Source organism: Cebus imitator, unplaced genomic scaffold, assembly GCF_001604975.1.
Source record: "Cebus imitator isolate Cc_AM_T3 unplaced genomic scaffold, Cebus_imitator-1.0 Scaffold385, whole genome shotgun sequence".
Classification (NCBI taxonomy): Eukaryota; Metazoa; Chordata; class Mammalia; order Primates; family Cebidae; genus Cebus; species Cebus imitator.
The window spans coordinates 1,997,528-2,009,711 of NW_016107700.1; the positions used below are offsets into that span (position 1 = coordinate 1,997,528).

Below are 12,184 nucleotides of genomic sequence, written 5' to 3' on the forward strand. Positions count from 1 at the left end.
AGAGCGAAACTCCATCTCAAAAAAAAAAAAAAAAAAAGAGTAATACAGCCACAGCCTGAGGATATGAACTTGTTACCTGCTTGCTGGGTGACCTTGCAAAATACATACCCTCTGTGGCTGCCAGGAGAGTGCATAACTCAAATCTCTTTCAAGAGAACCTGCTGCAAGGAGCATGATTACCCAACAGCCTGCAGCAGCTGCCTCTCTGGGTCTGCTGCCACTTTCTTGGGGCAGATAGCTTGTTTTTCCTAGTCTGCCCCCAATGGCGACTGGGCACTGTGGGGAAGCTAACATCAGGCTATTTCTGTCCTACATTGAATCCCATCTTTACTCTGGGCCTGATCAAGACTTTCTCAGAGCTCCATTGCCGTCTGAGGCTCTTCCTAACCAAGTCTTCTCCCTTCTCACTCTCTTTCACAGATGTCAGACCTGCATCATGATCAAAATGCTCTTTCTCCTTCCTCCTGCTCCCTCTCTTTTACCCTTATAGGGAATTTATCCAGTAAATGTCCTGCATCTCCAATTGGCCTTAGCATCTGTCTCCTAGAAGGCCTGAACTGACACACCCTTTCTGAGCCATAGGACTCACGCTCACCCATCTTCTCCCCCACCCCTGGGATGGCTTAGGGCTGTGCCTGATGGTGTTAAAAGTCTCCATCATTACTAACCGGTGAAACAGAACTGTGGGTTTCCTGTCAACACCAGGATACATGGTGAATTCCAATTTCAGCTGTAGCCAGAAGTTAGGGACAGCTACTCCCCAAACCCTGGGTTCCCACCTAACCCAGGCTCTGCCTCAACCCGATGATCACTTCCCAGTGTCCATATCCTTCATCAAAGAGGGAGTTTGGGGACAGAAAGCAGCCTAGGGCCTTGAACTGGAGATGGGAGCCCTGGGTTCTAATCCAGTCCCTGCTGCTGGCTTCCCGTGTCTAAGCTGCAGTTACTCCATCTGTACAGCAGGACTGTGGCTTGGCTGGCCTGGCTGGAGGAAGGAGAACAATGGCTGCTTCTGGTTTAAGAAATGCTGTGGCCGTTGGTGAGGTCCAAGCTCCTTCCTCTGCCTGTTAAGACCAGACCAAATGGTATAGATGGGAAGCTCTGCCTGGCAGGATCAGGGTGGGGACCAGGCCTAGAACCATGACCTGACTGTGCTCTGACACCCACCAGTTGTGGGGTGTTGTGCCTGGGCTCCTGAGGTGGCCATCAGCCCCAGGAAGGGCAGCTCCCATTCAGCCACAGCTTCAGGAGGTGCCACAATCAGAGGAGGTAAACAGACAGTGGCAGAATAGCGAGGTCAGGCTGCCCTGGAGGTGTTCACAGGGAGTCACAGGAGTACAAGGAGGCATGACCTGCCTCCAGGGGGAGGCAGGGAAGACTCCTAGAGAGGTATTTTTGGGCAGGGCTTTGTAGGATGAGTGTGAGTTTTCCAGACAGAGAAAGGGAAAGGCTTTCAAGACAGAACACAAAGGCCCAGAGGTATGAACCTGTGTTACATGTTCTAGAAAACATGGAAAGTGGCAGCACTTGGGTAAGGGTCAGGGGAGTGGTGAGAGTAAGCTGTCTGCAGAGCAAAAAGGACTCCAAGGAGGATCTGGGTTCTAGTTTACCATTTACTTTTACTATTACCCTAAGAGGTATATGCTTGTCTTATTCCTATTTTACAGTTGAGGAAACTAAGGCCCAGAAAGTAGAAAGGAACTCTGATGGGAATCATGCACTGGGCGGTGTCAGGACTCAGTCAGGCCTGCGAGCCAGAGGCCAAGGCGTCCTCTTCTTACTGTGTGAGCAATGCCAGGGACCAAGCCCTCCCCTAGCTCCCACCCGCACCCCCATGGCCATCTGACTTCAGGGAGCTCAGTCCCTCTGCTCCCACCTCCCCCAGTGTCCTTGTCCTGCTGACATCATGCACACACGGAAGAGAAATATAGGAGATTCCAGAGAGGCCAGAGTGTGGGAACCAGGACAGATGCTGCTGGCCCTGCCCCCAGGCTGCCACGCCTCCGGAGCCTCTGGGTGCTGCCAAGGGGGCTCTGGAATGTGCCCAAAGCTTCTGGCTTCCTTCACGGTGGGCCACCCCCCAGGGCCTGGGAAAGCTAGGGAGGCTCTGAACACCCAGTCCACCGTTCCACCCCTGTGTGGTTCCTGCAGGACTCGTACTGCCGGAATGTAGGGGTGGGAGCGTATAAGCTTCAAGACAGCAGGGCCAGCCCAGCTGCTCTGCTCTCAGGGGCCCAGATAAGTAGAGCATGAACTCTGCAGCCCAGGGACAGGGAAGGGGAACCAAACCAATATGTCTATCACTTTACTTAGAGAAGGAGCTTGGACGTGTGTGTGTGTACATGCATGCATGTGTTGTAGACAGACAGACACAGATGGTCCCAGCCCCCACTTCACTAGCCCCCAGGGTAGCTTGTGCGCGCCTGCTCTGCACATGTGGCTCCCAGCAGCTGCACATTCCGTCAGTGACCAGCTGTGGCAGCAGCTGTGGAGGTGGGAAGCGAGCTCCGATGGGTCCCAGAGGAGCGGGGGAGGAGGGCAAGGGGAGGACAGGAAGGGCCTGAGGTGAACAGGGGGCAGGGAGGGGGAGGCAAGGAGGCTCAGACTGTTCTCAGGATGGAACATGGAGCTGGAAAGTGGTGGTGGGGCTGCCTGAAGTCTGGGTGTGGCACAGAGAGTCTGCAGAGGTCCAGGACAGGCCAGCACACCCCGGCTAGGTCTTGGCATGTGGGGTACCAACAAGACAGTAAGGAAAAAGACTAGGCAGCTGCATCAATGGGTCTGAACCTGAGAAAAAAGTCTGTATTTGAGATATAAATTTGGGAACCATTGTCTCATAGAAGGAAAAGCCAGGGGGTAGGTGAACCACCTAGGAAGAGAGTGGATGGAGACAGAGTGTGAACCCAAATGCGCTATTAGAGCACCCACTCTCAACGCCAGGCACCGTTCTCCCAATCTTACCTCATTTGACCCTCACAACAACCCTGTGGAGGGAGTGGCTTTGGTGTCATCTCATCTTACAGATGAGAAAACCAAGGCACGGAAAGGACACTCTCGTCCTGGCTCACTTTCTATCTCACTGTGTGACCCTGGGGATGTCCCTGTCCCTCTCTGGGTCTCAGTGTCCCTAGGCTCAAAGGCAGAACAAGGCCCTGCAGCGGGAAGACTGAGTGGCACCTGGGTGCTCCAGGCCCCTTCCTCCCCCTACTTCCTCCCAGGCCCTGGGCCAGGAAAGTCCTTGTATGTCTCTGCTGTTTTTCCAGGGGCCAAGAACCACCTCCTTCCCAGACAAGGTGGAGGGCCTTCAAAAGCCCCTCAGTTCCCCTCCCCATCACTGGACACTCAGCCAATATTTACCAAACACCTACCTGTGCCAGACACCAACAGGCATAGAGGAGATCACAGTGAACAAACCAACTTGGTTCCTACCTTTACAACCAGGCCTAAGACAGACATAAACTATTGCGCAATTAATAACCAACAACCACCACCCTGAGCATCTCTGTGCCAATCATCCTCTCCTCTGAGACCCCCTGGATACCTCCACCAGGTAGCAGTTAGAGGCTCAGTGCCTGCCTGGCAGAGATCTCTGGAATCCTGTTCCAGTGTATAGTCTATAGGTACAAGCCAACCTTTCAGATCCCAGGCCGTATCAGTTTAGTGATATGAATACCAGCCCTGAGAGCAGATGGGGCTGACCTGGTGTGGGCTCAGTGATAGAGAAAGTATCGCTGCAACTGAAACCTGTCACTGAAAATCTCCTCCAGCTTGCTCAGCTCTGGGACAGAGAGACAGGAGCAGAGGGGGAGAATAGAGGGCCCGTCTCACCCTCCCTCCCTTTGGATCGAGGCTGCCTGCTACTCCCGGGCCTCTTACCCTTCTGTCTACTTCTGCGCCCCTCTCCATCAGTGAGCAAATTCCTCCTGAGGCTCTGCTGGTCCCTGGAGTTGTGTGGGGTGCCCTCTCTCATTGATCTGCCCCTTTTCTTTTCTTTTCTATTTATTTATTTCCCCTTAGAGATGGGGTCTCACTCTGTTGCCCAGGCTGGAGTGCAGTGGTGCAGTCACGACTCACTGCAGCCTTGATCTCCTGGGCTCAGGTGATCCTCCCACCTCAAACTCCTGAGTAGCTACGATCACAGGCATGAGCCACTGTGCCTGGCTGATGTGCCCCTTTTTAAACCTGCTTCCATGACCTCCCCCCAGATACTTCCTGGTCCATGGCATCCTGCCCTTGCCTCTGTCTCCTCTGTTCATTCATGCCAAGGCATCTGTGATCCCCTGATCATAATCATACTTCTTTCCTCTTAGAGCCACTGGACTGGTGACCAAGCCCTTTTTCTCGGCTTTTGGTTGCCTTGGTCCCTGGTGCTCCATTTTTGGAGGAGTCTCCTCCTTCTTCCCAAAGAATCTTTGGCTATTATTTCCCAGGGTCCTAGCTTAGGTTCTCCTCCCTTCTGGCTCTGCACTAGCTCCTTGGGACAGCTATGTCATATAACCCATGTCTTTACCCACCAAATCTCCACTCCATCCCAGACCTCTCTCTGGGTTCTCCTCCTCGGTGTGTCCTAGGTCTCACAAACAGCGTGGCCACAGTGAGCTCCTTCCCGCCTCCAGGGTTTCCCATTGATGCTTGTCACCTTCATCCATTCAGTCACCCAGACAGGAATCCAGTCCTTATTGCCTAGCCTTTTTTTTTTTTTTTTTTTTTTTTTGAGACGGAGTTTCGCTCTTGTTACCCAGGCTGGAGTGCAATGGCGCGATCTCGGCTCACCGCAACCTCCGCCTCCTGGGTTCAGGCAATTCTCCTGCCTCAGCCTCCTGAGTATGCCTAGCCTATTTTAAGAGTCTCCTGATTGATCCACCCAACTCTAATGCAGGATGCAGTAGTTACCAGCGTGAATGCTGGCTCCAGACTACCTGGTTAGAATCCTATTTCTACCACTTAGTAGCTGTGTGATCTTGGGTAAGTTGCTTAACCTCTCTGTATTTCAGGAAAATTGATGAAGAAAAGAGGTTTAATTGACTCACAGTTGTGCAGGCTGTCCAGGAAGCATAGCAGCATCTGCTTCTGGGGATGCCTCAGGAAGCCAAAGGGGGAACAGGCAGGTCACATGGGAAAAACAGGAACAAGACAGGGAGGGGGGAGGGGCCACACTTTTAAACCACCAGATCTGTGAAAACTCACTATCATGAGAACAGTACCATGGCGATGACACTAAACCATTCATGAAAAATCCACCTCCCTCACCTCCCACCAGGCTCCACCTCCAGCACTGGGGATTACAATTCAACATGAGATTTGGATGAGGACACAGATCCAAACCATATCACCATTCACCGATATTCCATGCTTGTTCCTACCTCAGGGCTTTCCATTTGCTGTTCCTTCTACCTGGAATCCTCTTCCCCCAGATATTCTTAGATCCCCTCTCTCCATCCGGGTCTTTGCACAAATGATTCATCCTCAGAGAGGATCTCCTGACCCCTAAATAAAAAAGCTACCAATCCCCCGGTCACCCTATGTATCCACCTCACTTTATCTTATTTCACAGCATCTATTAATATCACTAACATTACATTATACATGTGGCGATATGTCCATTGCCCTAAGCTCTGGCCCCTGCAATGTGGGAATGACCCAATACAAATGGCAAGAAGTCTCTCATGGCTGAGTGGGCAAGGCAGAAAGTGGTTGGGGATGAAGCTGGAGAGATGAGCAGGGGCCTGAGCTTAGGGCAATGGTAACTCCAGTGTGCCCTGGACTGTCCTGGCATGATTATTAATATTGCTTCCTTTCACTCTCAAAGGTGCCCAGGTGATTACAGTCATTCTGCATATAGGGCATGGTAAGCAGCTGGCATTTTATTTCAAATGGGCTGTGAAGTGTGTGGACGGTTTTGAGCAGGAAGTGACACGATCTGACTGGCATTTGAAAGGATCATGACCAAGTCCTTGAAATACTCTTTTGGCTCCTGCCCACACCCCCACACACACACCCCGCTCTCCTCCACCGCCCTTTCAGTCTTCTCTGGCAGATATTTCTCTTCTCCAACCTTTAAATCTTGGAGTTTCTCCAGACTAGCGGTTCTCCACTGGGGGCGGTTTCTCCCCCAAGGGACATTTGGTATTTTATATGGAGATATTTCTGATAGTCACAGCTGGACCGGGTACAACTGGTATCTGGTGGGTAGAGGCCAGGAAGGCTGCTTACTATTCTACAATCCACAGAAGAGCCCTATGCAATAACGAATTATCTGGCCCCAAATGCCAATATGGCCAAGGGTAAGAAACCCTGCATCAGATCAGCACCATCCAACAGGACTATCACGGGAGCTGAATATGCAGTTTAACAATTGCTAGTAGTCACATTTTTAAATAGATTTTTTAGTTTTATTGAAATCTTACATAACAAGAAATTGGAAATACAATCGCATCAAAGAACAAATTGTCATGGCTTTTTACATTTAAGCCAAACAAATTTTGTAGGGCAGATTTCAAAAAGGTGTGAAGTTAAAACAATTTAAAAACACAGTTAACCTACTTCTAGGAATGCAAAACATACAATGATAGGCTATTTTCAATACAAAAAAACTTAAATTTGTTTGCTTTAATTTCTTAAAATTACGGCCGGGCATGGTGGCTCACACCTATAATTCCAGCACTTTGGGAGGCCAAGGTGGGCGGATCATCTGAGGTCGGGACTTTGAGACCAGCCTGACCAACATGGAGAAACCCCGTTCTACTAAAACTTCCAAAAATAGCTGGGCATGGCGGCACATGCCTTCTCAGCTACTCAGGAAGTTGAGGCAGCAGAATCACTTAAACCCAGGAGGTGGAGGTTGCGGTGAGCAGAGATCGCGCCATTGCACTCCAGCCTGGGCAACAAGAGCAAAACTCTATCTAGAAAAAAAAAAACTAAGACAAAACACTAGCTTGTGTTTTTATTTACAGCCGACTCCATACTCCTATGTAATCTATCCCAAATCCAAAAAAATGAAACTGTCCAAAACCAAAGGTCCTGCAAAATCATGATTTAACAGTGTGCCCAGCTTGTTTTGAAGGTAAAATGAAGCCTGAAGCAATAAAAGCATTGTAATCTCCAGAATAAGGGAACTCTGCAAGCCCAATAATGTCCAAGAGCATTTATGAAAAGAGGAAAAATTAGACTTGAGCAGTGATTTCTTCAGCCCAGTACAAATGGCACCAAATTGCTACTTGAAGATGAAACAGTAAAGCCAATTTTTTTTTTTTTTTTTTTTGAGATGGAGTTTCACTCTTGTTACCCAGGCTGGAGTGCAATGGCGCGATCTCGGCTCACCGCAACCTCTGCCTCCTGGGTTCAGGCAATTCTCCTGCCTCAGCCTCCTGAGTAGCTGGGATTACAGGCATGCGCCACCATGCCCAGCTGATTTTTTGTATTTTTAGTAGAGACGGGGTTTCACCATGTTGACCAGGATGGTCTCAATTTCTTGACCTCGTGATCCACCCGCCTCGGCCTCCCAAAGTGCTGGGATTACATTCGTGAGCCATCGCACCTGGCCCAATTTTTTTAAAGAACGTAGATCTAGAGCCAGTTGTACCTTGCCAGTATCATTTTCAAGCCCTTACTTGTCTACTTCCCCTGTTGCCCATAAGTATCTTGATAAAATTCCTGGTTGGCTTTACTATAACCATAGTTACAAGAATAGTCACCACCTTGCTGCTGAGTGATGGGTTGGGAACCCCAGTTCTGTTGTTGGTCTGATGACGCTTGGAATCAGGTTGCTTGTACCAGTCTGCCTTTCTCTTGTCTCCTACACTGTCCCCACCATTGCCCCAAGATCCATAAGAACCACGCCTCTTGCTGTTGTGCAGGATCCCCTCTGCCACCTTTCCAGCTTCTTGGTGGTCCCAAAGGTGTCCCCTTGTGCATAGCCAACTCTACCTCTTGGAGGTGGTGCTCCCCTCCCCCTTGGTGGTGGTGCAGTACCTCACCCTCCCCTTCCTCCTCCTCTTCCTCTTACTGCATAGCCATCACCATAGCCATAGTAGGGATCTTCATAGCCTCCACGATAGTCGTGATCATTATAACCACAGTGGTCATCACAGTAATCTTCATGGCCATAGTAATCTGGAGGGCAGCCATCTCCACCTCTCCCCCGACCATGACCCCGACCTCTAATTGGAAGTGGCATGCGAGGAGGAGGGTGATAGTAATAACCTTCATATGCAGTGCTTCTGGAGACTTGTCTAGCAGCTTAGCACTCTTTCCTTTTCCTGTCTGGTGGCTTGGCTAAGACTATTTCAATTTCTTCCCCTTCTATTTCTTTGTCATTCATTTCATCCACAGCCTTGATAGCTGCTCCTCTGTCTTCAAAATGAACAAATGCATAATCTTTCAACTACTTCACTCTTTTGGCTTTTCCAGTATTTCTTCTGTCACTGTAGTAGCCATGTTTCTCACACACAAAACTTTCACTTTAACCATGACTTCCGGATCTGGCACTTCCACAGGATCAGCCCATTCAACTGTAACTACATTTCCCCATACTTTTACTTTTCCACCCATCAGCTGGCATCTGGCTTGTGCTGCTGACTTGTGATCCTCATATTCAAGAAAGCAGAACCCCCGATTCTTCTTTTTGTCATCAGGTTGATGATAGAGAATAATGTCCACCAAACCCTCTGTGACTTTACTGAATTCTTCCAGAATGTTTTCTTTAGTCTCATTCTTTGGAATGGATCCAACAAAAAGTCTGTTGTTTGCCACAGAAATGCACACTCCAAGGTGTTTACCAGGGTGAATTTCATAGTTGTCACAGTTTCACAGCTTCCTGTGCAGCTTCCTTTTCACAGAAGGTGATAAAAGCATACCCTCTATTCCGACCAGACGGTGGCTCCATCATAAGATGTAGATCCCATCCGGTGCAGTGGCTCACGCCTGTAATCTCAGCACTTTGGGAGTCTGAGGCAGGTGGATCATGAGGTCAGGAGATGGAGACCATCCTGGCCAACATGGTGAAGCCCTGTCTCTACTAAAAATACAAAAATTAGCTGGGCGCAGTGGCAGGTGCCTGTAGTCCCAGCTACTCAGGAGGCTGAGGCAGAAGAATTGCTTGAACCTGGGAGGCGGTGGTTGCAGTGAGCTAAGATAGTGCCACTGCACTCCAGCCTGGCAACAGAGCGAAAGTCTGTCTCAAAAAAAAAAAAAAAAGAAAGAAAGACGTAGATCCCAAATGGGTCCGGCCTTCTCAAAAAGGGGCACCAACTCATCCTCATATAAATTTCTTGGCATTTTCCCTACAAACACCTGTTCCAATTCCAGGTTGCACACCAGCGTACACACTGTTAAATAGGCCCTCTATTTAACTGTGCACTATATTTTGATGATCCAAGACATCTCACATGAAACGTCCACCACGGAGGTCCACCTTGACCTTCCCCTGCAAATCTGCTCCTCTTCCAATCTTTGCTATCTCAGCCAATTACATAGGGCAGATATTTGGGACGCTTCCTTGACTTCTGTCTTTCCAGGGAATGCATAGTGCATGGATTGTGTGACTTCTCTGTTGATTGAGGTTTCCACTGACTGGCATGTGCCCAGAGAAGTGATGTGAGTGCTGAGTGTTTTTGGAATGAAAGTCCATAGTGGTGGCTGGGGCAACCACCAGGGCTTCCTGGTACTGATTGTTCAGGACAGTTGTGCCTGCCAGTTACGTATTTATAAGTCTGTCTGTGTGTATACGTTGCATACGTGGCCAAGTGGCTGTGTCTGTGGATGTGTGTGGATGGAGGCACAGGAACGTTCTTTCCCATCAAGTAATCCAGTGTCCCCCAGCAAGCAGGACTTGCTATGGGAATGGAAGCACAGTTATTCTCAGATGACCAACCCCATTCTCCCACTTGAAAGAGTGGCTTCCCCCGGGGTCCAACCTGGTGCCGGGTAAAAAGGAAAAGATTTCTCTCATGTCTAACCCGGCACAACAAGACCTCCTTTATCTCCTCTTCCCTGCCCAAGAAGTCCACCTCCAGGATGCTCCCATGCAGCTTCCTTTCAAGCCTTGGGAGCTTCTCTGAGGTACTGGGCCCATAAGAATGACAGATGAATCTGAGAACTTCCCCTGAGTGCCCTCGGCTAAGGAAAGGGCAGCTAGAGCCCTCCCTGAGTGAACAGTTTTGTGTATTGTCAGAAGCAGGGGCCCCAGGAAGAGAGGCTGGAGGGTGTCTTCCCGTCTCCTCCCTCTCTGAGGCCCTGTCCTAGCGTCTAGAAGGAGCCCTTTCCTGGCCTCCTGGCCGCCCAGGACAAGTCTAGTGCACTGCGAACTGATTCCCAGGGTCAACCCACTACTGCACCTCGGCCAGAGCCCAGCTTCTTCAGATGCCGTGGCCACAGCTTCAGCCGTCCCTTTCGGGGGTGACCGCCACCTCTCACAAGAGTGAGTGTCTTCCCCTTGCCCCCACCACACTATTCCACTTGCTTTGGGCCCCTATGGGGGAGCTGGTGGGGAATTTTTGTCGAGGATCAGGCCACAGCCACCTTGACTAACCTCGACAAACCGGATGTGTTTGCTGCCTCCAGAACCCCAGGAGGCAGGAGCGCGCGGGGTTGACCCTTGAGAAATCCCGGGCATCGGAGGGGTGCCTCTACAGGCCGGCAGCGCCCAGGAGACCCAGGGACAGACTGGGACTCCTGGCTTCCCCGCGAGGCCTCCCAGGGCACCTGCCCAAGGCCACCCAGCGCGCGGCAGCCGAGACAGCGGAGCAGAGCCGGACCTCCCAGCCGTCGGTGAAGGCGGCGACCGCCCAGGGCCTTCCCACGGCTCGGTGGCGTGTCACCGCGGGGGCGAGGGGGCGCCTGGACGCCCCGGGCTGCGGCGCAGGAAAGGGCCCTGGGAAAGGGCGGCGGCGGTGGCGGCGCCCCAGAGGAGGAGCCGGGGCGGGGCCGGGGCGGGGCCCGACTTCCAGACTGGGAGCCCAAGCCGCCGGGCTGAGACCAGGCAGCCTGCGTTCGCCATGAAACGACCCAAGGAGCGGAGCGGCTCGGACGGCGAGTCCGACGTACCCGTTGACGTGGGCCAAGAGGGAGAGCTGAGGTAAGGGCGGGGACGCAGGGACTGAGCTCGCAGTGGGAGGGCGAGCGGGGTGGGGAGCAGGCCAACGGGCTCCCGGTGCAGGCTGGCCAGCCCCTCCAGCACCTCCCGGGCAGAGGCAGGTGAGCGCAGGGGTCGCAGGTGTCGGCGTGCGGGATGTGCGCGGGCCGTGCCGTTACACGCACTAGTGCCTGGATCCTGCGCGCTCCCGGTCGTTAAGGGCTGGGGATGCTGGAGGTAGAGGTCAGCTTGGGGGTCTGATGGCCAGTGGGTGATCATCTATTGTTGAAGTGGCCTAGGGGAGGCCATTGGCAAGGGGTTTCCCCTGGAGATCCTAGAAAACTCTCATAGACGGATGGTACCCCAGCCCCTGTCTGGAATCTGCTGATGATGTAGAGTAACCATTCTTTCCCAATTTTACCCTAGTTTGGATGCAGTTTTCATGTAGTCCACAAAATATCTCAGGAAGAAGAAAATTTGTCCTCTTTTGAGCAAATTGGACCTTGGATTTAGGGTCTTAGTATTGAAGAAAATAAGGGACTTCAAGGGCCTAGCCTCCAATTCCGGTGCTCCTCCTGTGGTGACCCCCGCGCTGCCAGTATCTTTTAGCACCTGGTAGATAACTCTGACCTGCTTCAAACCTGTTGAGCAAACTGCACTTGTGTAGTTCTGCTACCTCCCAGTTCTGTGAACTGCCTAAGAGTCAGTTTCCTCATCTGTTAAATGAGCATGAATAATAGAACCAACTTCATAGAAGTATTGGGAAAACCAAATGAGGTAAAGCATGTCAAGGGCTTAGCACAGCACATGCTTAGGCACACACCATGTGATCCCCAGCACCCTGAAAGAGGTGCAGGGCTGACTGGGAGTCTGCAGACCTGGGTTCCAGCCCCAAATCTGTCACCAACTCACTATGTGGTCTAGGAGCCACTGGTTTCCCTGCCAGAGTCTATTCTGAGTCTGTTTCTTCATCAGTAAAATAAAGACAGTAGTGGGAAAGGAAGGGATACTTCGTTTCTCCTGGCTCATCCAGACCTGAGTCTCTAGAACAGAATTGGAGGGGAATTCAGTTAATTCTTTTTTTTTTTTTTTTTTTTTTTTTTTTTTTTTTTT

At 51.1% G+C, this 12,184-nt stretch overlaps 1 protein-coding gene and 1 pseudogene across 2 annotated transcripts in view; one reads left to right on the plus strand and one right to left on the minus strand.

Annotated features, from left to right (window-relative positions):
- Positions 1 to 7,614: 7,614 nt before the first annotated feature.
- Positions 7,615 to 10,996, minus strand: LOC108288807 (annotated as a pseudogene).
- The window catches only part of HEYL (hes related family bHLH transcription factor with YRPW motif like), a 17,136-nt gene continuing 15,858 nt past the window's right edge, over positions 10,907 to 12,184 (plus strand). The window contains exon 1 of one of the 2 annotated variants that reach the window (XM_017507982.2): positions 10,907 to 11,074. In XM_017507982.2, coding sequence (XP_017363471.1) covers positions 10,995 to 11,074 — 80 coding nt within the window. In that variant the 5' untranslated portion in view covers positions 10,907 to 10,994. The remainder of the gene's footprint in view (positions 11,075 to 12,184) is intronic. The other variant, XM_037731178.1, reaches the window with a different exon arrangement.